At 39.6% G+C, this 26,830-nt stretch overlaps 2 protein-coding genes across 9 annotated transcripts; both read right to left on the reverse strand.

The window, feature by feature from the left end:
- Window positions 1–2,394: 2,394 nt before the first annotated feature.
- On the reverse strand, window positions 2,395–6,842 carry LOC103717598 (putative pentatricopeptide repeat-containing protein At3g23330). 7 transcript variants are annotated; one of them, XM_017845301.3, is made up of 4 exons: window positions 4,025–6,842; window positions 3,240–3,376; window positions 2,912–2,981; window positions 2,395–2,819 (listed from the first exon to the last, which is right to left on the reverse strand). In XM_017845301.3, the coding sequence occupies exon 1, from the start codon at window positions 6,598–6,600 to the stop codon at window positions 4,411–4,413; it is 2,190 nt and encodes a 729-aa protein (XP_017700790.2). In that variant the 5' UTR covers window positions 6,601–6,842; the 3' UTR covers window positions 2,395–2,819; window positions 2,912–2,981; window positions 3,240–3,376; window positions 4,025–4,410. The 7 variants fall into 7 exon arrangements, with proteins under 7 accessions (XP_017700790.2, XP_026664445.2, XP_017700789.2 ...); XM_026808644.2 differs by having other exon boundaries at window positions 2,395–2,981; XM_017845300.3 differs by having other exon boundaries at window positions 2,395–3,143.
- A 782-nt stretch (window positions 6,843–7,624) lies between these two features.
- LOC103717596 (serine/threonine-protein kinase tricornered-like) lies at window positions 7,625–23,563 on the reverse strand. 2 transcript variants are annotated; one of them, XR_005507213.1, is made up of 15 exons: window positions 23,415–23,563; window positions 22,362–23,054; window positions 19,966–20,140; window positions 17,994–18,077; window positions 17,684–17,925; window positions 17,373–17,592; window positions 15,246–15,325; window positions 15,079–15,163; window positions 14,219–14,350; window positions 14,011–14,124; window positions 13,876–13,923; window positions 13,256–13,340; window positions 10,638–10,691; window positions 8,017–8,201; window positions 7,625–7,932 (listed from the first exon to the last, which is right to left on the reverse strand). XR_005507213.1 is itself a non-coding variant. In XM_008806044.4 (14 exons), exons 2-14 carry the CDS (start codon window positions 22,562–22,564, stop codon window positions 8,092–8,094), a joined length of 1,632 nt encoding a protein of 543 aa, XP_008804266.1. In that variant the 5' UTR covers window positions 22,565–23,054; window positions 23,415–23,563; the 3' UTR covers window positions 7,625–8,091. The 2 variants fall into 2 exon arrangements, 1 of the variants encoding a protein (XP_008804266.1); XM_008806044.4 differs by having other exon boundaries at window positions 7,625–8,201.
- Window positions 23,564–26,830: the final 3,267 nt, after the last annotated feature.

The following is a 26,830-nucleotide window of genomic DNA, read 5'->3' on the forward strand; positions in this document are numbered from 1 at the left end:
CTCGAATCAATCGAGGATGAAAAATTGATAACAATCAATTGACATTATATGAGCATACACATAAGGTCAAGAAAAGGTATTGATATGGTAAGATGCTTGAATTTATATTGAAGTGGTTAAAAACAAGAGTCAAAAAAACTAAGTTTACATGGATGTTTTTTTTTTTTCGATTTTATTTGTTTGCCAAACTTGGACATAGAAATCTGAATGAGTATCAAAGAGAGTGAGAGATCAAACCCAGGTTTCAGGTTATAATATAAGAGACTTTACCAACTTAGCCAGTTAGCACCCTCCCAACCTGGCTAATATAGATGATAGTTCTAAGAAAGCATTTTTCAAATGTATATGGGATATGCTATTGTATGTTTGGATGGATAGAAAATCGGGCTGCTCACTTTCAAACTAAATGATATAGGCCATCCAAATTCAAGATTCAAATTATTAAACATGATGTACACTAAAAAAATACTTGGAAATAAAAATTCACATATTCTTAGTTGTCTCTAACCTGTACATTAAACTGGTAAAAAAATAGATGGTGTCAATCGTACTAGTAAAATACATGATAAAACATTTAATTTGATATCCACTTTATGAATTATGATCTACATATCTTAAAACTAAGGTAGATTTAAGTTCACCAAGTTTTGATATTTTTTTGAGATGTACTGGATTTTAATGATTAGATCCTAGAATCATGTTGTTAAAATCGTTCATTTTGGCACCTGCTTGATTATTATTAGAGAGCACTAAATATACAAATTTTGGTGTCTAGACATTTTTTATAATATAGATGATATTCAATAATTTGGATATATATATATATATATATATATATATATATATATATATATATATATATAGACACACATACACACGTATATATGTATGGATATGGTATATGCTATTATGTCCTCAAGTGGACCGGAAATTGGTTTGCTCACCTTGAAGATAAAATGATGGGCCATCCAAATTCAAGATCCAAATCATGGAATATAATTTATTAAAAAAAAAGGCTCTAAATCAAAGTTCATATATTTTAGTAGTTTCTAGAATCTGCATCAAGTTGGGAACAAAATGAATTGCACTAATATAGCAAAATACATGATAAAACACATAAATTAAAATTCTGCTTTATGGATCATTATTTATGCATTTTAAAATATAGATAGATTTAAATTCACTATGTTTCAATAGTTTGATCATAGTAAAATATATTATCGTGCTATAAAAACCATCTATTTTGATACCCGATGATTTGGTTAAAGACTACCAAAATAAATGAATTTTGGTTTCTTGGCCTTTTTAGATATAGATCATTTTCAATAGTTGTATCAAGAATTTGGACAACCTATTATTGATTTTGAAAGTGCACATACTGATTGCCCAATCTACTGAAGTACATAATAGCATCTTCAATCCGATAGCATTTGAATACCTATAGTTGGGAAATGCATCTTTGTAAGCACATTTCTAATGTTTGGTTTAGTGGATTTGTAGTTGCAGTAAAATAAGATTTGTGTATTTGTCTGTAAGCTTTGGTTGTATTTAAAATAGTATTAATTATGTCTTGACAAACCATTGTCCTTTTTTAGGATATAAATTCATTATAAAATATTTTCTAGTTGTATTAGTTTGTCCTGCAACATTTTGGCTGTAAGACAAAAAGACTGCAAAGGGCTCTGATATGGAGTTTGCTTGTAGAATTTTGGCTAACATATAACAATCCAAACACTGGAAAAGAGCCACCTCCTACAACTAGGATTCACTTGTATACCCAGTTATAAATATCAAAAAGCACCATATATGTGGTGTGTCTGCATCTGTACAACACAAACACATACATACATCGGTTTGTGTGTGTGTACACATATATAAAGAATTGCTAGTAAAATCAAAAGTCCCCCATTGCTGGAGCAAGGGTTGATGGATGTTGTTATAGATGTGAGGAACATCATTCAATCATATCTGATCTAGTTTTCTCTTGGTAGACCATGTTTAACTACAATCTGATATCTAAGTATGCTTGATAATGGCAGTTCATGGGTTGGACACTGTGATCCAAATAGGTTACAAAATTGGTTTAAAACAAGCCATAACAAATATTGTTAACAACCAGACAACTTTGTTGGAAAAAAAAAACAATTTCAGAACCTCAAATACTAACATGGTTGGAAAGACACATGTATAAGCATCATTAGGAAAAGAAAAAGGGCACTAGAGAATTACATGCCCCTCTTACTCATGGGACAGCCATCGATCATAGTAACCAGTAAAGTAACATAACATGAGCACATGTAAGAACATCCATCTAATACCCAGAAATATGTCTCCATTATTATTTACTTCATAACAATCTCACAGCCCCCTGCATACAAACATCTGTGACATAAATTACACAACTGGACTGCTTTTATTAATGATATGAATGGAACTGTAGATTAAGAAATCAGATAGCCCACAGAAATGGTATCAAATGTATTTCACTTGCCAAACAATTTCATACATAAGAAAACATGATCATATGATACATGAACTTGCCTATGAAATTGAATAAACTCAGAACAATCACAACTCTCCATGCTGGGAGGATGACAGTAGTTGATAAACTGGTTGAGAAGGATTCAGCTTTGTCACTTTTGCTGCTGCTTTCTTCCAATACAAGCTCTCTCATGGTCATGATGTTTTTTATCGGGAAGCTTTGTTACAATTAAATGCTCGTAATTAAGCTGAACATTTCTCCTCCCCATTTGGAATTGCTCCAATACAAACTGTGGTCACGGCAAGACATACCTAGAAGCCTGTGGCTCAACCAAACTCTGACGAAAACAAAGCTTGGAAACGTAAGCAGTTTAATTGCACTAATAACAAAGACCCATTCACGAACTAAGAGTGCTAGAGTGAAACTTACAATGAGTATTAGTGAAAATGCAAAATATGGGATAACTTGACGACGTCTTCTGCAATCTCAACGAAAGCCACTGCTAATTCAGTTGCACATTAAACACTCACGTCATTAGATCTAAGGCCAGAGAAAAAGGGAAAGAACAGTCTTCTATAGTTTTCTTTTTCATTAGAGGTATTTCTTTTCTTCAATACCATAGACAGTTCGTAAAATGAAAAGTCCCAGATGCTTGTGCATGCTGTTAGGGAAGGGGTTGGCTTAATGGTTAGAGATATGGTTATAGCGAGAATTAATTGAATATACCAAGAAAAAAGGTATGAGCTTCAACACTTACTGTTCCCACAAATCTGATGGGAGTAGATATCTAGATGGCGTAAGCTCAGGAACTAAAATGGAAATTTCAGAGCTCAACTGCTTGCAGTTAGCTGATCACGCAGAAAATTGATCACTGATAAAAAGCCAATCAGGTCCCTGTACAGACATGCACAACATGTTACTTAACCTATACCTACACTAAAAATTGATTAAGCAACCTATGCAACCTTTTTTAGTTGAAAGATACATTGTTATTACATTGTTAAAGAGCAACCAGATGTAGTTCTCCATTAGCAACATCCAGTACAGATATGGAAATATTTTTTTATGAAACATGAACACCATTTCCTTCTAAATATGTTCCAAGTGTGAAAGGAAAACAGCAAAGGTGCCAAGAAAATATGTTGGTTAAAATTTATCAAGAAGACAGACTAGAAAAGATGAGACAAACAGCCAGTAATATATTTGAAATCTAGAATATGGGCCCTTTTATGTCATCAAGTAAGGTCACTTTTAGTGAACAAATTACTATTAGTAGAGAAGGCAAAAGATGATAATAAACAGAAGAAGGATACTAGTTAGATAATGCAGTCATTAAGCTACCAGATTTCAACACTCCTACGATTGATAAATCAGCATATGAAAGAAAGGTTCCATTAAAGAAATTCAGAATGCATGTAAATTACTGCATAAATCCAGTGTTGAAGATCGAGCATTCTTATATATAATAGTTATCGACGAATCTAACAGAGCATGACTGAATAGATTGCAGTACAAGAATTCTGAAAGACAATGAGTCTTTACCTGAGGTTTAGCACAAGGGCCATGTTGTAAAATAGAAAATACCACCCTTTGCTGATTCTCGATGAATATATTTAAGCATTTTGAACAGATAATTCTCTAGCAATCTGATTGGTGAAAGCTCAGAAACAAGTCGCTGTTCTAGTTTCCAGTCTGCCCTTGTTTTTTCAGAACAAAAAAAGGAAAGACATTAAGAAATGGAAGAAGAACCTTCGAAAGGGAGTGTCTTCCTTTGAAGCAAAGCTTGACCATCCACTGACTATTCATGAAGTGATGAAATGTGGAAATTTGATGAATAGCTCAAAGATTGTTCACCTTGTAGCACAACACCAACTTGCTGCTCAGAGCAACCTCAGGTTGAATCTGGACTTTCTTTTTCCCCTTGAATCTTACCAATAATCGCCACATGAACACATCCCATCCTTGAAGTGGTGGAAGCGGTTCACATCTCTCACAACTATCTCCCTCCCAACAATCTTTGATATAAACTTTGTAGCAGTGTGACAATCTACACATACTCGAAGGTTCTTTGTCACTCGAATGGTAGTTCCAGGAGGAGTACTTATGATGCCAAATGCAATTGCAAGCCTCTCGCTATGACCACATAATGCATATCTCTTCTGCTCTTCTTCTATGTCATGGAGCACATCCTCCGTGTTGGGTACATATCCTTCCCGTTCCATCTGCTCTGAAAAAACTTCCAGAGCTTCGCTTATCTTATCATAAAATGGATGGGATTTATCATGTGCCACAAATGCATGTACCTTGTTTTTTATTTCAACCCAGCTACAAGCTGGTTGCTTCCTCATCCCTTTGTCCTTCATAGCCATCCTTAACTTTGCTGCTTCTTTCCACTTACCAGCAGCTGAATAAATATTTGACATGAGAACATGAGCTCCCATGTTCTTGGGTTCAAGCTCAAATATTTTCTCAGCTACTTTCTCAGCCAATTTAATATTTTTATGGACCCTGCAAGCACCCAACAATGTGGACCAAACACTAGCAGTTGGTTTTACGTGCATGGTGGAAATGAAGTCATATGCCTCCTCTAACTTGCCTGCTCGGCCAAGAAGGTCAGCAACAGCCGCATAATGCTCCAAACAGGGAATGATCCCATAGTCCTTAGACATACTATTGAAATACTTCCAGGCCTCATCTACCAATCCAGCATGGCTACATGCTGTTAGAATTGCCACGAAGGCAACATAGTTTGGCTTCCCATTCTCCTCCTCCATCCGCTGGAACAAAGCAAGAGCTTCTTCTGCTGGCCCATGCAAGGCATGCCCCATGATCATGGCTGTCCATGACACCATATCAGGTGACTGCATCCCCTCAAAGACCTGCCGGGCAACACGAATATTACCACACTTGGCATACATGTCAACGAGAGAACTTGCTATGAACACGTTGCTATCAAACCCACCTCGGATCACATACCCATGGAGCTGCTTCCCAAGATGCAATGTCGTTAAGTGAGAGCAAGCCGGCATGATGCTCGAAAATGCGACTGGCATAGGCTTTACTTTGGCATGCAGCATCTGACGAAACAATCTTAGGCCCTCATCAAACATGCCATTCTGCACGGACCCTGCAATTATAGAATTCCACGAGATGGCATCAGGTTTTGGTAAAAGATCAAAAACCCGACGTGAATATTCCACTCTGGTGCACTTTGCATACATATGAATCAAGCTACTCCCAATGAATACATCTGAATCAAACATGTGTCTTATTGCAAAACCATGGATCTCCATCCCCTTGCGCACATCCACGAACTCAGCAAAAATAGGAAGCACGCTGGATAGAGTGAAGGAGTCGGGCTTCAAAGCATCTAGTCCCATCTCCCTAACCATCTCAAGAGCATCCCCGTACATTCCATTCTCAGCACAACCTGCAATCAACGTGTTCCATGACACCACATCTCGTTCAGTCATCTCATCAAACACCTTCCTCACTTTCTCGATCGAGGCCACCCGATCAAAATCTGCATCATTCTTCGCAGGTTTGCATTCCAAGTGAAAAGAATCAGCGAAAGATCCAAACTTTCTCGAATTCCTGCCATCAAAATCTCTGCTTGACATCCGGGTGTACGAAACCGCGCCATTATTCGAATCGACCAACTTGCAGTACATGTTCATGAGGGCGTTGGCGGTGAAGAGGTCGGAACCTGAGCCCGAACGGACCACGTAACCATGAATTGATTCCCCGAGCTTCGAGTCTCTGAGGGCGGCGCAGGACTTGAGGACGGAAGGGAGGACGTCTCCGTCCGGGGGAGTCCCGGAGGCCCGCATTTGGACGAACAGAGAGACGGAACGGTGGAAGAGGCCGTGGGAGGCGGAGCAGCGGATGACGGATTTCCAGGCGAGTGGGGGACGGGAGGGGAGGGAGGTGAAGGCGTGGAGGGCTTCGTGGAGGAGGCCGAGGGCGGAGTAGATGGGGATGATGGCGGCGGCGGCGGCCGCGGGGCAGCATTTGAGGAGCTGGGCATGGAGTTGCTGGGCGTGGGATTTTTTTCGGATGGAGGAGGGGTTGTGGAGGAGAGATTTGAGAACAGCTGTGCTCGTGGAGGTGGGAAGCATCGAAGGTTGAAAGAAATTTGAAGAGGGCAGCGAGGCTTTCCGAACCAGTATTAACGATAAACGTTCTCGGCAATTCGGATGACGGGACTTGTTCAAATTAGCGCTACCTCAAGATAGAGGAGTTTTCTGTAATTCTAAAAACTAGAACACCTTCTGAATTATATAACATGGGAGGGTGCCTTTGATAATAGTGTCTAAATAAAAAGTTTAAGCTAGTCTCGGCAAGTGCAATGACGGGGTTATGTCAAGTAAATACGCGTCTTATGATATGGGATGTTTTAAGTAATACTTGAAATCGGCAAGTGGAGTGACGGAACTTGTTGGAACTAGTTCAAAGCCGTGTAGGCATTACGTGGACCATGGAGATCCTCTCAGCACGCTGTTTGAAAGTATAGTTCTTTTTTTTTTTTGCTGTCAGTAAATATAACTTTTTCAGCCAGACAGGGAAAAACCAAGCCTTGCTGATCCAAAACAAGCTTTAATTATTTTTCTGCTATGCTATTTAGGAAACTTGTGCTATATTCTGGAGAGTAGGAAGAAAAGAGAACGAAGTTAAGGGTAACAATCATGAATTAAATCCAAGGAGGACATTCAGTAATGCAAGAAAGTTGGGATCTAAAATTTCAGTCCTTATTTAAGGAAACAACCTGTTGTGAGAGAAGGTTATATGTTGATTCCACATCTTGAATTTGACCTCGGTGGATTGGTTGCGATAACATATAAGGTCACCAGGTTTGAACAAAATTTCAACCCATGCCTGCAGAACAATGAGTGCTAAAATTGTTGTGTAAAAATCATTCATCAGTTTTAACGGTTTCTTCGGGCATCGACCAAGAAGGGTAGACTTGTTCTTTCCATAGCGGAGTTGCCTTCGCAAGGTCAAACCAGAAAATGGTACATGTCCCTCCTGCTAAATCACTAGCCCATGGCATGAGTCCAAAACAGAACATACTTGGCCAAACCACCAATGCTGGCAATATCCCTCAAGTTGATCTAAACAGTCTCAACCAAACACATCTTATGATAAAGATATAACATCTGACGATTTAATCAAAATGACCAATTTACTCCGAGAGCTCCTACTAGGTTTTCCGACAATAAGCTATCCCACGTACAATTATACATGAAGTATGTGGAATATTCTATATACAAATAACAGATTGACAAAGAATACAGAAAAATTGGTTGTATTCGTAAAACGAAAAATTGATATTTGCTTTCACAAGGATAAACTTTACAACTTTCTGATACAATCAGGAACATATGCCTCATGGAAGAAGCATGACTCAACCTCCAACTTCCTCTGATTTCTCCGCTGCTTTAACCATTTCACTGCATGCCATAAAGCTCAATCTCTTGTGCAAATAGTTGCCTCAAGTATACCACCTTAAATAGTTCAATAAGAACTGTACTTACTGAGATGTATGTGTTACTCTTGATGATGATTATTAAAGTCCTTGAGCCACATGATGCCATAGAGATCAACAGGACTTACGGAGATGACAACTTCTGGCTCTTTGAGACTTCTAGCTGAGAAGGTAAAAGACTGAGGAAGCTCCCTTGAACACATTGCCCAGGTTGATCCTCTGTTTCTGAAGATTCTGGAACAATTAATGACATGATAGGTCAGCAAAACAAGTCATAGCAAACTAGACATCTATGCTTGAAAATGCTCCTGAAAAAATTCCTGCTCAGTAATTTGAAAAATAAAGCCTTGTAGCATCCAATCTACTTTGCATCAATAACCCAGTCACCAAAAAATGAGATCAGATTTCTCCCAAGCAATCACATAGGTCCATTACTTCCATTATTGCTGCTAGTAAATGAAACAATCTCTGTAGATATTATTCATGGTTTGCGATTAAGACTCCATCCGTTCACAAACCAGAGTCATTTTATCTCAAAATGCATTCTGCCTTCTCGGTAAATCCTTTATGAGACTCACAATTTAAAAGATCAAAAGAAGCTATGATAGGCAGGAGGGCCTAGCTACGAAAATGCTCTCTCTCTCTCTCTCTCTCTCTCTCTCTCATCAATAAGGGTGTTTGGTTGCCAAGATAGAGAGACTGAGACCATTTTTCTCAATACTTTTTTTCTTTTGAGGAAAATACAGAATTCAGAAAATAAAATCCTTATGTTCTGAAACGATAGATACTTGTTCTCCAAGATCAAACCAGAAAATAAAAACTTCAAGTTTACCAAAGCTTAGAGGTTGTTTTTCCCTCATAGGAACCAACAGATTTTCAGCAAATGAAAGTAGAAAACTAATGTTGTGCCAGGCATTATTTCCAATCTTCTCTTTTCATCTATTATTTATGTTACCATCTGTTCTATTTCTGATATTCTCAAAACAAGAAAACATTTGGTAGTCAGACTTTTTATTATTAAATTAGTAAGAGTTAGAACATGTTTGGTGGTGGCAGCGGCAGCAGAGATGTGGATCAGCAATGGTGCTGGCGGTGGTGGTCAGATTGGTGCTAGAAACTATGGCAGTGATCGTGGAGGTGGAGGCAGCATTTGCCATTGTGGTGGCAGATAGCGGACAGAGGCAGCTAAATGGTGTTAGTGTTGATGGCAGGTGGCAGGCAGTCATAGATTGGCAGTGGTAGTGGTCATGGATAGTTCCATTATCGAAACTGAGACCTCGTCGCCGGAGGGGGAGAAGAAGGGAAAAGAGGAAAAGCCTCTCTTCCTTCCTCTCCCTATCCCTTCCCCCCCCCCCTCTCTCTCTCTCTCTTCCACTTTTTCCTTCTCCCTCTCCTCCACCTCTACTGTATCGGTATTGGGCTGGCATGGCACGACGCAGGGCCGTACCAACCCGTGCTGCCGGGTAACCAGTACACAGCCCAGTACCGGCACAATAGATGTTGGTAGTGGTGATAGCAGTAGTAGGATGGTGCAGATGGTGGTGGTAACTATTACCACTGTGATCAAGGTAGTAATCACAACATGGAAGATTGATGGCTGTGGTAGCTGGTGGTTATAGGTATGGCCAAGGTGGTGACGGCAACACCAGAAGGTGATGGTAGTAGTAGTGGAAACAATGGTGATAATAGCCGCAACAATTTTTTGGTGGCGGTGGTGGTGGCAGTTATTATAGTGGTGATGTTGATGGAAGTAGTGATGGCTGTAGTTGTAATAGCAATGCTGATGAAAGTAGTGGTGGTGGTAGCAGTAGGGGCGGCGGCAGTTGTGGTGGAGAGTAGTGACACTATGGCAATAAAGAATTGGAGGCGACTTATATTCTAATTTTTGTTTGCAAAATATCGAAAGTGAAAATTTTTTACTTCAAAAGGAATTCAATTTCAAAAGAGAAATCATTTATATGAGCAAAAGTTAAAAAACCAACCTAGCATACATATTCTCAGCCTTGAATTCTGTTTTTCTGTTTTTAAAAACAGGGAAAAAAGAAGAAGAAAAGGAAGTAGTACCAAGCATGCCTAAAATTCCTTGTCCAAGGAAAATATTTCCCCCATTTATTCCCACAAGTTCCCTTACAACGAAAGAGACCATAATAAATAACTCCTAAAAATATGGAATAAGAGATCCCTAATATTAAAAAATAAATTGTTTCACTAACATGTCCAATCAAAAGGTTAAAAATCATGGCAGCAGAGATTCAGAGGGACATATATACTCCTGACATATGGACCCCCGGCCCCAAACCCAAAACACACACACACACACACGCACGCACACACACACACAAATAGGACATCTTGCATAGGAAAATGGTAGCAATTAAATAGTGCATTTTCTACAATAAGTTATTGGATCTAGTATTAAATATATTAATGACAGAAATTTAAAAATAATCAAAGATGTAGTTAGAAGTGCAATTCTAAATAAACTTGTTATGGAAATAGAATTATATAATGAACATAATTGAGCCCTGATGCTCATTTTCCTCCAATATAAAAGCATTGTTCATGGATTGCATGAAGTTTGAGTGAGTTTTCCTCAAATGTCAATGGATGACCTAAACACCAGCAAGGGTGATAAATTATGTCTAAGATGTAAGGAAAAGCAGATGATACCAAAGAGAGACTTGATAGTTGGCCTCTTTGACTTGCTCTTCTTCTTCAATTCAGCTGCAAGAGAAAATGATGTTAATAGTCAGAGATACTGATAAGCAGGGATATGCTGCTCTATCACTCAAAAAGTATTCAGTTGCAATACAATATACAGTTTCTCAAAACTATCCATTGTCCGTTAAACTGATGCAGATCAGAAGAACAATTTCTCAAGGGGCCGACTTGAAGGGTGAAAAATCTTAACCAAGTGGAAAGCTATGTACCTAAGCATCTCCTTCAGTGTTGTTAGTGTTTAAATTTTATGCAATGGAATTTATAAGCAGAAAAGAAAACAAATTAAGATAGGAGCTTAAAGAAGTAAACCACTACTGAATTTTTATACTAAATATTGCTTCTTTGCTAGTTGGCAACTCCTTGAGTAGTTAAAATTCTATCAGGACCCTCAAAATAATGCCAAAGCAACTTCTTATGGTCAGAGCAGAAAACATTTTCACTAATTCATCTTCCAAGAGGTTCTAGAATTTTATCTGCCAACCAGCAGAACCTTTCCAAACTACAGGTAGCTGCTAGTTGATCCCTACCCTGATAATTATAGAAACACCATTAATAACTGGTTACATAAGAGAAACCAAGACAAGTCTTCTTGATCGTAAAACTTTACATTAAACATCCTAAAACTGTAAATTAAGACATTTAAACAAGGACTGCTGTGCCAAAACCGGGGTCCAGACTAGTTGCTTGGCGGCACATGTTGGTACGCCCCCGTGTCGTCTCGTGTCAGGCCTGTATCGACATGTAGAGGTGGTAGGAAAAAGCAAGAATGGGAGAGAAGAAAAGAGAGAGAGAGAAGGGGGAGAGAGGGAGGGAGAAAGAAGGTTGGTGGAGGCTAGTGAGTCGCAAGGAGGAGGGGCTCCATCTCCGGTTTCCTATTTCGAACGAAATAGAAAAACTGGAGCGGCTCGAAATAGGAAAACCGGAGGCAGAACCCCTCCTCCACCTCTCCGCACGACTCCCTAGCCCTCCACAACCCTTTGCCGGCCGACCTCCATCTCCCTCTCGCTTCCTTCCTCTCTCTCTCCCTCCCCTGCTCTCTCTCTCTCTCTCTCTTTTCCTCTCTTTCTTTCTCCTTCTCCCTCTCTGTTACCAATTTCTTATTTTGGTTGCCAGAACCGTCCTAGTTTGCCGTCGGTACGTCTCGAACCGAACGGTTCAGGACGGTTCCACCGACCATGCATTTAAAAGAACTCCCGTTTTATTACAATTCTAATCAAAATATGACAGCGAGATCACGTACTACACTAATTTTGATGCTCCTGGTGACCTAAACTGTAGATCCACCATTATTTACCATCTATTCACATAGTTTCATGATCAAGCCCATGTTAGTTCTTCAGAACAAAGTAGACTCATCATCAAGTTGATGGTTCATATGCTTCACTGTCACCCTTCTCACATGTTCCATGTTTATATACCTAAGTCAACTACAGAATATGCATCTCTCTCTCTCTCTCTGAATCCCGAATAAATCAGCCTGATTTTGGTGCTCAAATGCTTACCTTTGTTCACCCTGACTAAATTGAGCTGATTCTCATATTCAAATTCTCACCCTGTATAGCTGTCAATTTTCAAAGGCTTAAAATAATCTACTTAGCAAGGACATGTTCTAGAAAGAGAATACAAACTTGTTGCCATAGAGAGTCTAAGGCTGTAAAGTTAGGTCCAACAAAATTGAAAACTGCTAGCCAAGGCACTAACAATAAGAATTGCATCTAAATAAATGAACTAAGAAAATCTACTCTCATGAATATTTTGCTTGTTTCATTCCAGAGCAGAAGTATATTTTCCTATACCATTTGAGTGATTTCTCTTTGATTATTCTACAATTCCTCTCCCAAAATAAAGCATAGAAACTGGCAGCATCAAGTGATTCTGCCAATTTCCTGGACCTTAACACAATCCAAGCTATCATAATTAATATCTAGTTAAATTATTCTCCATTTTTGGTTGATTTCAAGCTACCCATGATCATTATCACTCCAGGAAGTACTCTTAATTGCATTCTACTCCATCAGTTAATAGGCCCTTAAGGCTCATTGATGCCACCTAAAGCATCCTACAGTGTTTAAACTTTTATGCTAACATTAGGAAAAAGGGAACTGATTCCTGAATTACATACTCAGGAAGGAGCAGACCTGAGCATCAGCTCTCAAATTTGTAATTTGAGCTATGTATGCATTGAAAAACTATATTTTTTTGCCTGTTATATACTTCATTTTGTCATGTGTTCTCCTTTTCCTGATCATGGATCACTTATTTGCTGGAAAGGTAATGTATCAAAAATAATGATCTGCAAACTTCTATAGGAATAATCTCAAAAATCTCAAGTTATTGATAATAGTAATCAACATAGCAATTAGGTCAGGTGCTTCCAGTCGGCATGTAGTCCTTGCACAGAGTGTTTGCAACTATTGCATCAATAATAGCAATAACACAAGTATAACAGCGCAAAACCTGACACGAGCCACATAATAAGGGGGAACAAGGTGAAGTGAAACATTTTTTAAGCTAGGACAGTAGGGATATGCACAAAGTAAAATACTGTTAAAGATAAACAGGCATACCTATCTCAGTCACTTCATGATCGTTGACAATTTCGAAATTTTTGTATGTATAACCCACAAAATTCAAATCCTTTGAAGAAAGCATCTGAAGGAATTAAAGAGAAGTCACGATAAGTGTTACTTGAAATATCAAAATGGATAACATCAACAAAACATGAAGTTCAGCATCATTAAATCTGAGATAACACAAACTATGCTTCGGCACTCAATACGATGATGAAGGGCTAGCATTACACCCACTTGGGGACTAACAAACTGTGTCAATATGCTATTTTGCAAATTAATCCGATATTATATATTCATCCGCTAAACCTCTAAGATGAGGGGGGAACTCTAAGCATACTAATTCACAGTTTTATGACAAACCTTTTTCTGAGTTCTGAGTCACAATATCAAATATTCTATGATCATAACTAAGCCACTTTTTCATCCTTAAAATTGTGCATCCATATTGCAATTGTGACATATATTTAATGAATACTTTTCAAAATCCTGAAAACTAGAATGAATGAATAGATATATATGATATATGCATCAAGAAAAATGTTGAACAAAGTCTGAAAGCAAAGAATGCAAGCAGCTAACATAAAAAAAAAATAAATCCCTATAAACATATTTACCTTTCTCCATGGGCCTGACTTTGATGAAGTCTGAATCTGATCTCCAGACTGCAATGCACACAGGATAAAAATCAATGCTCTATATTGATTGCTTAAGACTATCAGACAAATGAGCCATTTAGGTAGACACTTTACCTCTTCGAACTTTTCAAAGTTTTGTGTATCCAACTCATCCTTAACCTCAGGTATAAATGCAGCCTCCATTTGGTACAATCTGTCCCACTTAATGTCTTTAAACCAAGAGTGAGCCTAAGATTGCCAGAAAAATTAAGGTAAGCACAAAGACCCTTTGTAGAGACCCCACTTGGACAGGTCCAGAATTAAAAGAAAGCACAATAACAACCTTTATTTCATTGGCACCTTTTGTGCCAAGCCGTTGGTCGACATTGCATAAGAGTTTTCTGATAAGATCTTTCGCTTCTACAGATAGCTTTGCTTCTTCTGGAAACTTTAGGTGCATTCTCCAATTTACTATCTGTATGAATCATTAGAAATAGAGCAAAATAAATTTATTATGGAAAAGAAGGAGATTGTGCTAACAAGATCTGTATAGGTAAAATGATCTTTGATGTCCAATTACTTCGTCGATAAACTTCTGATATCATACCACTACTTATAAAAGATATGTTACAAAAGTTTTTTTTCTAAAAAAGAAACTTCAGTAACTAGAAAATCTCATTAGAGCTGATATAGATAAGTCATAAGAGAATATGGATTAAAACATGATACACATACATACGTATATATATTCTGGTAGGGTGTAGAGTGTAGACAATGGATATATTCAAGGTTTATGCATGAGAACAACACTAAATTACTATATTCATCTAAAGATTCAAGATTCAAACATGAGGGCAGTTCAACTCAAGTATGATAGACGCTTCCACCTTATAACATTTTTATTTCCAAAATGTAATGCCACAAAAATATAATGAGTCACTGACTCATCATAGGGGTTTAAAAATTTCTGAAAACAGAAAGTGGTCTTTCACGAAAACATGAGGAATTGATAGGTAAATACCCAATTCAAACCATTAGCTATTACAACAATAATAAATAGAAGGAAATAAACTTTTCAGTGACTTATTAGTATATAAAACAACAATCATGATACTTAAATTCAACAGATATTGAATCTTTTTTCAAAACAACATATATGAGCATCAATATTTTTATTAGTATAGTAGTATAAATTCACATTACCTTCCTACATGTTGCCATAGGCTCATCAGAATAAAATGGAGGATAACCCACAAGCATTTCATACATGATGGCTCCAAGCGACCACCTATATAAGAAAAAACATTGTTTCTACCTTAAAGATATCCAATGCCCTGGAATGAATAGTAAATGCCAAAAACAAGACTTACCAATCACATTCCATCCCATAACCCTTCTTCAATAAAACTTCTGGAGCAATATAATCAGGTGTACCGACAGTAGAGTATGCCTGTAGATTTCCAGTGGAAATTTCAGGGAAACAAGATAATGGAAGAAAATTCAGATCCTAGGCACCCGTAAAACCACAAAATTGTACAGTTAACAACAGCTTTTGAAAATACACATACCATATGTACATAATTTTTTCTACTTGAAAATCTGAGTGTGATTTCTGCTCTCTCTCTCTCTCTCTCTCTCTCTCTCTCTCTCTCTCTATATATATATATATATATATATATATATATATATATATATCTGAGCATCCCTGAGTCGTCGTCATAATTTGGATGGCTATAGGCTGGAAGAGTTATTTTTGACATGGAATATTGATTCATAATTTGAATGGCTCTAAGTTGGCAGAGATATTTTTGACATGGAAGACTGATACCAAATTAACTGATTATAGAGGGTTAAGGATACAAAATATAGGATTAACTTTGTGTCAGTTTTTAATGAGGAATTTTCCTTATTGATCACCGATCCTCCCAGCTGCTAGATAAAAAGGTGGGCCGCTTTGCTGGACAATTATCTGGCTACATGTCAATGGCTGCCTGTTGTTGACATTAAAATCAATGGGCGGTTTAAGGGGAATCTGTTGTTGTTGTGCCTGCCACTGCTCCCTCAATCATTGCATGCAAGTCTGAGTTCAGTCAAAGTCAATTCTGCACACCAGACCTATGAGCACGTGTCTGAGTTGATAGTTGAGACCTGATCCAACAGGCTGGACTAACCTAAGATGATTGACTCAGGCAAAACTGGTCCAGAAAACCAATACAGGCCTAAAGCACATAGGTCTGACCAGACCAAAACATATCGGAGATGCTGACAAGATCAACCGGCCTAAATCAGTCCATAAGAAGGCCGGTCCAAATATTTCAGACAAACACAGCTAGTCAATGAGAACTGGAAATCTGTAATAAACACTTATCAGGAAATAGTTCAGAAGGGCATGAAGATCAAATTATATGGCATATATATGTTGCTAATTCTGTTTCATAAAGATTGGGACCAAGGTTCGCTGTACCGGTCGGTACCGAGCGTACCGTATCCGTACCGATGGGTACCAGTATCGGTACACCAATGTCGGTATGGTCGGTTCCGAGCGTACGGTACCGTACCGACACTCGGTACGCCTATACTAGTGCGGCACCGGTACGGGGTTCGGTACCGGTACGGCGAACCTTGATTGGGACCATTGGGTGAATGTGATTGAAAATGGCTTGATTCAGTAAATAAGATAAATGTCATGCCATAATGTTTGGAATTTGTGGTGTAACAAATCTGTGATCTTTTGCATGTTTAACAAAATTTGGGTTAGCAATTCAATTTTAAATTGAATAATTTACTGACATATTGCTAGATGGCAACATATTAGCACAATAAAGGCATACACTGAGAAGACAGGTACATGGTAGCTGCCACCCATCTTTCTATGCTCAGCAGTATATGGCATAGTTATGAAGTTAAAAGATCGACACATGATAAAATTTATAATTAAAATCATCAATGATTGAAATGCTTTAAGCAAATCAAAATATATCGGGCCAATTATTTGTTCCATACATGTCTTAGAGATAAAAAGAAGCATAGATTGATGCTATCATGTATTGAATTGGTTGATTAAAATTTAATGAAATACACATTTTCTGTCTCTCATTCTGCATTTATGATTCCATGTGCATACGCAGGTGTGTTCTTAAATATGTAAGCATCAATCATATACATGAGCATATAATACTTTTGATAGCATGTCTCCAATCAAAACTGACAAACTTTACCCAACTATAAAAGAAGCATGCCAGCATAACTGTAACCAACAAGCCGTACCTTAAAAATTTGAATGCCATATCTAGCTATGCAGATGCCTTAAAAATGGCATGTACCAAGGGAGGGAAAAAAGTAGAATTACAAGTTATGGAAACCATTAGATAAGTTGTATTTGTGGTTTGCATGACAAAAACCTTATTCTTTATCACAGAACTTATACTGCAGATTATTTGATTGGAGAAGTTATTTGTTATGCAAATAATCTAATCACATGATGGTAAGAAGTTTACCAATGTCCTTCTATTCCTTTGCCAATGCTCTAATTGTTCCTGTTGTGTGCGCTTTGGTAAAGAAGGACTTTGTAAAGAACCACTATAGCTCTTTCCTAGTGTAATATCCTTTTCTTGTAAATCTGGAAAGTTACTGCAATCTAAAGGTTTACATAGTCCAAAATCTGACAACTTCAGGTGACCATATCTATCGAGTAACAGATTATCAGGCTTGATATCCCTGAATCACACAAAAGAAAAGGTTACCATCTCCAGAAAATTTAAAAGGGCAATGAAGGCTCCAAAGCATATTCGCTGCAAGTTAAGCAAACCTGTGAATGTAGTTGTGTTTGTGGATAGATTCAATAGCAAGAACAGCCTCACCAATGTAAAATCTAGCTTCATCCTCAGTGAGTGTATCCTTCCGCATAAGCAATGTCATCATGTCCCCACCAGGTAGGTACTCCATAATAAGATATAGATACTCATTATCTTGGAAGGAACAATAAAGTTTCACTATGCAATTGCTATCAACCTCCGCAAGGAGATTCCTTTCGGCTTTAACATGCTCGACCTGGACAAAATTTTGATATGAAATTGTAAAGATGAACATTGAGAAATCATGCTCAAAATATGCCAAACCTGGCCTCGACGTAGCATCTCTGATTTCTTAAGCTTCTTCATTGCATATACATTACCAGTTGTCTTCTCCCTACAGATCCTGACCTGCACTACAAAGTTCATATAAGATCAAAATCTTAATGAGTCAAAAGGGATGCCTGATTGTGAAAGATACAACAGAAGGAAAGAATGATATGTAGCAGTATTGACATTGGTTTCATTGTAGCATGAGTGTTGAACTTCATACAAGGAAGAGACTCTTGTAACAGGAAATTATACCAGTACAAGTCAGATTAGTTAATTTCAAGGTTAGCTGGACTAGTACCGGTCGGCTACCAGTTCGGTACAGGGTGAACCGTGCAGTTCATCCCGATTCAGCAAACTATATTTCAAGCCTTTTGAAAAGAAAAGGGGGGGGGGGGGGGGGGGGGGAGGTGAACCGGTTCAAACTAGTGCGAGCTGAGCGATTTGCACCGATTCTGCCCCAAAGGTTTGGAGCTGTTCACGGCATTCTCCAAAAATACTGGTTGAGCCGTGCCGGTTCCGCACTGGTTTGGTCGGTACGGACTGAATTGGGCGGTTCGGCAAACCATGGTTAATTTCCTTTAACATCCAAAAATCCTAGACAATACAAGGCATGGCTTATCGGTGCTGGTTCTGTAATCATGTTCTAGGAGTTCAACTGCAGTGGCACTTTACACACTACATAGTAGTACATTCACCCAACAGCCTCCAGTAAATCATGCATTAAGATCTATACAAACAGAAAAATTTCAAATATGGGAAAAGAATCAATCTTTATAATAGATGAATAAGTCATATAGCATCAAGATGTCAATAAAACACATCCTTAATGGTTATATTGAATTCAAAGGTAAATATTCATTCCGATATTGATGTCTGTGGGAAGAAAGAAAACACATTGCACTATGGAAACATGTAAATACGTAAACAAAGGACAATAGTGAGGCACAGAACCATGGGTAAAATAGTTATAAAGGATGTAGTCATTTGGTAAAACTGTCCCTATAATGTCACAATAGCACATGCCTGCATATGCATGTTCAAGTTTATTCACATATGATACACACAATTGGAGGAGGAGGAGGAGGAGGAGGAGGGGGGGCAGAGATAGAGACTAAAGCTAAATAAGAAAATCAAATGAAGCACAGTAGGTTTTTTCTTTTTTTTTAAAAAAAAAAAGAAGATACAAACAGCAGCACCACCTTAGGAAGATATAAAGTGAATTAACTGATAGTCTAGATAAAATCCTACTTGTTCTACCTGGAACTTTTTTCTAAATAAGATGCAAACAGTTAAAAACCACAGCCATCAACCCAATGCTCTAACATATATGGCACAATTCTCTTACTTGAGTGCATGTGCCTCTGCATGTTGGCACAGGCATGCATGTTTGTGCAAGTGCCAACATGTCAGCATTCTGATCATGTTTATAGAAGTATCAGAAGCATAAATTATTAACAATCCATCAACATCATGTTTATCGAACTATACTCACATGAATAACTAACATCCACATAACTAGGAGATGATACTAGAGAAAACCATCAAATATTTAACAAGCATGTCAAGGATAACATACAAATCCCACCTTCCTCCACAAATATGTTTTCATTTGCATGAAATCTGGATGCATGACATATCGCAGTTAATGTTGGATTAAATTAACTGCTTTCATTCAGAATACAATGATTTATGCTACAATTTTGTGAACAAGGCTTGAATAACATTTGAAAGGAAAAAGAACTCTTACAAAGAAATTTACTCTTTTCCGATAAACTAATCCTACTAACATACTAATGAAATTTACTCTTGGCTTTTTTCAACCACCAGTTATAAGATGAAATGCTTACAAAAGTAATGTTCTGTCAGAAGAAAAAGAGAGAGTTTGATGAATTTCTAAGACAACAAAAGTGAAACAAAAAATCTGATATACATGACCATATCTCATATAAGCTCTAAAGGGATATACCTCACCAAAAGCACCTTTTCCAATCATTGTCAGTAGTTCAAAATCGTCAACTCCCATTTTATGCCTCTGAAGGCGCATGTATTCTGTTTCCTTTTTCTCCAAATGTTTTAGAATATTGCTGTGCTCTTCTTCAGACAGATCAGCATCTGCTAGCTTCTTCTCCAAATTGTAACGTCTAATGACATAGTATATTTAGTTAGCTCACAACACAGCAAGAATATTTTAATCAGCAGATGATTAATTAAGATTAGTGTGTAATCCTTGTTCTTACTTCTCATAGCATTTACAAACAGTATGATATTGTCAAACTAAATTCGAGCTGCTAAAATGATTATGTATAAAATCCTAATTCTCAACAACGAAATATTATTTTTATGGAAAAAAACACTTCACCATCCACACAGATATCAGTAGCTATCTAAACCACCTTGAGCCAACTAAATGTCTTCTACCCCAGAATTAAATGTCTATTGATCTGTTCTAGGCAAAATTGCAGAATCTTTACACTGTTATTACCTTCTATTGTTTTCTATTCTACTATGGATATGTATTAAAAAGAATTAAAATTTTACTTCAAAAATAATTTGCCCATTTCATGGATCGATGTTGAGCATTAGAATCCAAGCGTTTTAGGTTAAGTAGGACCAAGACGGAATACATGGAATGCAATCTTTGTAAAATTAGAAATTGAGATAAAGGTCATGAGAAAATTTAGGAGTGATCATTTTCGATATTTAGGATTGATTCTTCATAATAAAGAAGTATAGTGGATAAAATAAAGAAGTACAACCGGGATATTATATGATCATAAAATACACGCCAAATTCAAGAAAAAATTTAACAGAATAGCCATACAACTAGTTATGCTTGATAGTATAGAATGTAGTTAGAAAACAATATGTACATAAGATGAGTATCGACAAAATGAGAATGGTGTGATAGATGTGTGGTAATACAAGAAACAATAGAATAAGAAATAAAGTCATTTGTAAAAAGATGGAGCTAGTACCAAATGAGGACAAATTGAGAGAAAGACGACTTAGCTGGTTTGGACACGTATAATATAGGCCGAGAGATGCACCGGTATGAAAGAGTGATATGATACATGCAAAAGAAAAGCAGGGTAGCGGTAGACTGAAAATCGCATAGAAGAAGTAGTAAGGAAGAACTTGATATCTCAATATCTCTCAAAAGTATGATCCTAAACCAAGCGGAATGGAGGAAAAGGATTTATATCGCTGATTCCTAGCTAGTTTCGAACTAAGGCTTAGTTGAGTTGACTTGAGAATTTTATTTTAAGAAAAATAACAACTTACTGATTTGGAGGAAATGTAATATGTTGAGACTTATAATAAAATAATACATATTATTTGACCATTTATTTTATTTATTTCTAGATTATTTTCTACCTTTACCTTTAAAAATACCTTTTCCTATGTTATTTTCTTCTTCCAACAATTTACCAACATAAAGTGGTGGCGGTGGTGGGGGGATGATGGTAAAGAGCAAAATGAATTATAATTTCATCTTTCATGAAAGTTAAGGAATATTAATCTGACCATGACATCTTTTTCAAAATGCAACATACTCGTCTAATACATGTTCTACGATCATGAATGCCCAAATGGGAGCCTTTACAATCAAGTTGATAAATCAAAGTGCTTTTCTTTATTCAAAGAAAGGTTTTTATCAAACTTTTTGAAGCAACTCGTAGTTGTTCAATAGATTCCAGAACAGTACATTGTTATTTAAAATTGAAAGTAAATAATAACTAAGACAAGGTTGCTCTAAAGTTCATAGATTCCCAAATAATACTTCTTGGCTTTTTGGGGCAATTGCAGGGTCACAAAGAAGAGAACCAGATTTATTCAGAAATTGGTGGGATCAAAACCTAGCTTATGGGGTACGTTTCTTATCCGTTCCCAATCAAATAGATATATGGTCCAGAATTGTAGGCAGACCACATATTGATGCTCATCCAAAGCCAGCACTCTCACAGGCTAATTGCCTTCCCTTTTTCTAACTCTCGAGCATTCTCTTTACTCCATAATTTTAATATGACTTCAGTTAACATACTGCTTGTCACATTTTACATCATGACATCATTCCTTGGTCTAAATAGCTCACAAGAAGAACACAGACATGAGAATAAAAATGTATTCGTATATACTGACAAAAATTTTCTTTTTTAAAATTAATCCTTGCACTTTAAAATAAATGTATTAGTATAGCTGTTCTGATCATGATTTTTGTTTAATTTGCAATTTGTAATTCCCCAACAATCATGGAACACTCAATATCCATGAGATAGATAAATAAAAGGAAAGGTCATATTATTATTTACATTGCTTTCAAAATAATAGATTGAAAAACATGTATAGTCTTAGAAGCCATACCGCACTTTACGCTCCTGCAGGTTCTTCATCTGCTCTTTGTAATGATTTTCTATATATTGCTTAGCAGCAGCAACTCTCTGCTTGGTAGCATTTGAAGGTGCTTCATCACTCCCTTCCTTTCCATCGGTTGTCGTGTCTTTCTTCTTGGTTGCAGATTTATCTCTAGGCTGAAACTTATGAAGCCAACTCCTTGCTGAATCCATCAGGCCTCACAAGAAAATAAACTCAGATGACTGACAGTTTAGAAAACCAAGATTCCCAATAGTAATAAATTTCCACGATAATTCTGTTGTGGCCGCAAACCCAAGCTACACGAACAACAAACTCTAGGCATGGAGTATTAATAGAACAAAGAATCTAAATTCCAACCACAATCTTGCAATCTTGGTTCCTCTCTTCATTCCCAACTACCATCCAACTACCAAGCAAACCAATTCAGTTTCCAGGAACAGAAAAAAGGATCTTGAGCTGTCAAACCATCGAACCTCAACTTCCCTTCTGCAAACTCCCGTGCCTGGCGAATAAAATCTTGAATTTTGCCAATCAAATGCTCCAAAAATTCAATCCCAGTATCAGAAGTCAAATCAATTACTGAACCAGAAAGCTTTAAATACCGCAGCAAATCAAAATGCCAATGCTACGGGCAACACCAAATCAACAGAGCAAACCCACTTCGAACGCGAAGCACAAGCCCTTCAAGAAATCAAACACCAAAACCGAATCCAATGAGAATCCAAACCGACACGCTATCCCGACCAAATCAACTAATCCATCTCACCAAACGCAACAAACCAACCAAAATCACAGGCAGCATCAGATCAAATCTTAGAAAAAAGTAAAAAAAAAAAAAAAAAACTAAAAAGAAACCGATACAATGTCACCCATCCCAATTCCCAACAAGAAGGGAGACGGAGGACAAGAAATAGCCTAAACTTGGAGAAGTCATGGGAGGTGAAAACTGAGAAAGGAAAACTTTTGGAGGAATCCCTCCAAGATCGGAGAGGGATTCGGGTCACCGCAAGAATGGGAGAGGGGAGAAGGAGAGCACCGAACCTAAGAAGAAAACCCTAGAAACGGGGCGCAGAGACTCGTCGGAGAGCGCCATTCCCGCTCCATCGAAGCCAACGGCTACTGGTCGCAGCCCGTAGTAACCGGATCCCCCTTTATTTAAAAATTATTTAAATAAAATAAATAAAAACTTTTATAGATTATTATCCCTAGCTCAAGATTTAAACTCAAAAAAAAAAAAAAAAAAAACCGCCTGCAAGGGCGTACCGTCTTACCGCACGATCTGAAATGATAAACCGTAAAGTTATAACGGCTCCTTGCAGATATTAGTAACGGATAAATAAATAACAGCTAACATTGTCTATTTACGGCTATTAGCCTATTATAGACGGGAAGAATGGGTGACATTTAATAATTTTTTAAAATTCAAAAATTTCGGACCAACTTTTGGAATACATTAGTTTCAATTATTTTATATTACAGTATCAATATATTATTATTATTATTATTATAAATATTTAATATTTGATCACTTAAATTATATAGATTGCATCAAATAATTATTGTTGGAGTCAAGAATTTTATTCGGAGCTCCCTTATATGCAAGCTGTTGCTGGAAATTGGACCCGAGGGCAATCTTCGGTCGAAGAGAGGGAGCGGATGTGAGTCCTCACGGCGGGGCGGTGGTCCGTCGGCGGGCGGCGTCCTCTGTCTGGGTGCCTGCACACGAACCGGTGGCCGGGTTTTCCGGCGCCGGCCCTCCGACGGTCAAGTCAGTGAGGGGGGCAAATAGTATGGAGAAGGAAGATAAACAGTGAATTTTTGGGGTACCAATGTTCCTCCCTCTTGAGAGGCCAAGGCTCCCTTTTATATGCGGGGGTCGGTTTACCTGTGATGTAACAGGGAGAGGCCGTAGTATGACTCGGCATGTTGTTCAGGTCGGTGCTCGGTCAGGCGAATCATTGCACTGATGTTGGCGGTATGGCCGAGATCAGAGACTTATCATAGTCGACTAGACCCTGCTGGGTCGATTTGCCGTGGAGAGCTGGGGATCCGTAGATGTCAGGAGCCACGCGCATTTATTATGGAGTAAGCCGGAGATCCGCATTAATGGTGGAGTAAGCCGGAGATCCGCATTTATTGTTGAGTGTGCCGGAAGATTACAGCGGCCATGCGCAATAAATGCCGGAGGGATGTTAGAGTACGGTCCTCGACATCGGGGTTTCTCTTAGGTCAGAGGTCTCGGGGTCGGTCGTCTCGTGGCCGAGCGTTCCGAGGTCGGACGCCGACTTCTGCTGTCCGGGGTCGGAGGTTGTACGGCTTCTCTGGGGCATTTATGTCATTTGGGGGGAAACTTTATTCCCCCCAACACTACCCCCCAACTTCCGAGTTCGAGCGGCTTGTGGGGCTCGAACGTGGGAAGTAAAATCTGTCACTAAGGTTGGGGGGAAGGTCTCGCCCGCCCCCTTGTGCTTTCCGGAGTCTTCATGGTGAGATATGCGCCCTCGTCTCGAGGCTGCTTTATTCGGTGAGCTAATGATGGGGCTCGTATCATCATGCTTCTTGAATCGCCAGGATCATTTTACGGCGGATTAATGAGGGGGGACCTCGAGCTCGTCGAGGCGATGTCTCGATTCCGTAATCGACGCTTCTGGCTCATTAATGAGTGTGCCGTTACGGGGTTTGGCGCGACCCGGGGTCGGACGCTTTCGATTTCATGTTACTGGATCACAATTCCGAAGAAGTGGAGGCCTCATCGGGGCTCCACGTGTCCCAGATCTTATTAAACGAGGGGAGCGGGGGTTACGTCCGCTCGTTCCTCAGGACGATTTGATTCTGTGGACCCATGATGAGGCCCCGAGATCCGATGGGACAACGCTTCGATTTCGTATCCGATTTATTAAACCGGAGTGAATACGGTGCCTCGGCTTCCGAGGTCGACACGTGGCGCAACTCAGTCGGGGGGATGAGAACCGACCCCGTCGATCTGGGCCGTCAGGGGGGTCCATATAAATCCCACGAGTCTGCCCTAAAGGTCTTGCTTGGCTGCCTCTTATTTTCGTCGTCTTTCCCCCCTGCTTCCTCCCTCAGCTGAATCTTGCTGGTGGTGCCCGGAGCGATTTCCGGCAATGTCCAGTAGGTTTTCTTCCTGTTTTCACTAGGGTTTCCTCTTTTTTCCTTCTCGTCAACTTCCATTTTCTACTCTTAATTTTTGCTCCACTCTTCCGTGAGAATGGGTTCCAGTCCCGAAGAGGTTGGGTCGAGTCTGTCGGGAGAGGAGCTGGAGTTAATCCGCTCCCATTTTTTCTTCCAGCCCGGGTTTCGCCTTGAAACCGCAGGGCCGGAAGACAGGGTGACGCAGCCGCCCCCAGGTCGGATCGCGGTCTACCGCGAGACACTTTGGGCGGGCCTGCGTTTTCCTGCCCATGAGTTCGTGAGCGACTTACTGGCCGAGTACCAGCTCGTCCCGGCGCAGTTAGCTCCGAACTCATGGAGGACCATAATCGGGTTTTTATCCCTGTGCCTCGGGCACGGGATCCCGATTTCGGTAGGCCTTTTTCGTCGGTGTTTTCTGTTAAAGAAAAACCCGGCGGACGTAGGGTGGTTGTACTTCGCCTTCCGGGGCGGTATGTCACTCTTCCGGGGCGCCCCTTCCTCGATCCACGAGTGGAAGAGGAAGTTTTTCTTTCTGGCGTCTGTGGCGCCTTGGGGGTTTGAGCCGAGGTGGGGACACCCACGGCTGAAGGCCCTCAACAGACTCTCCGAGCCCACGGGGAGGGAGCTGAGGATCCTAGACTCTGTGCGAGCCCTCGGGAGGGACAACGACCTGACCGAGCTCCTGCGGGAGGACGCCCTGGCGAGCGTGGGTCTGAGCTCGGCGCGCCCCGAGGGTAAGGGCGGCTACATTATTTTCATTCTTTGTCTTTCGCTTTTACTGCCACTGGCCTGACACTTAACAAAATTTTCGATTTCAGATATTCCCCGTATGCCGACCAGTAACACGTCGCTTTTTTCCCGCCTGAGGAGGCGGAAGGCCGGGGGGGCTAATCCCCAGCCTCGGAGGAGGGCGAGGACAGACGGCGCTTCCTCGTCGGCCGGGACGAGTGGCCCCGAGGCGGGGGCCCCTGCGGCCGACCCGAGGCGGAAGCGGGTGGTCAGTGGTGCGGGCCCATCGGCCCCTCCTTGCCCTGCCCCCCTTGCCCGGCGGGGGGAGTCGTCCGCGGCCCGGCCGCAGCAGCCAGGACCCGGGCCCGCCCGAGGCCCCGAGGCGAGCGGCTCCGGGACCTCGGGTTCGATCGTGCCGAGTTCTTCCCGAGCTTTCCGAGAAGAGTCGGTTGAGCCGGACTCTTCCATTCCTGAGGGGAGCTCGGCCTTTCAGGACGCCGAGGTCGCACGCTCCATGTTGCGGCGTGCAGTGCTTCCAGCGGACCGGGCCGTGTTCCGGGGGATTTCGCTGGAGG

This window comes from Phoenix dactylifera, chromosome 2 (assembly GCF_009389715.1).
Source record: "Phoenix dactylifera cultivar Barhee BC4 chromosome 2, palm_55x_up_171113_PBpolish2nd_filt_p, whole genome shotgun sequence".
NCBI lineage: Eukaryota > Viridiplantae > Streptophyta > Magnoliopsida > Arecales > Arecaceae > Phoenix > Phoenix dactylifera.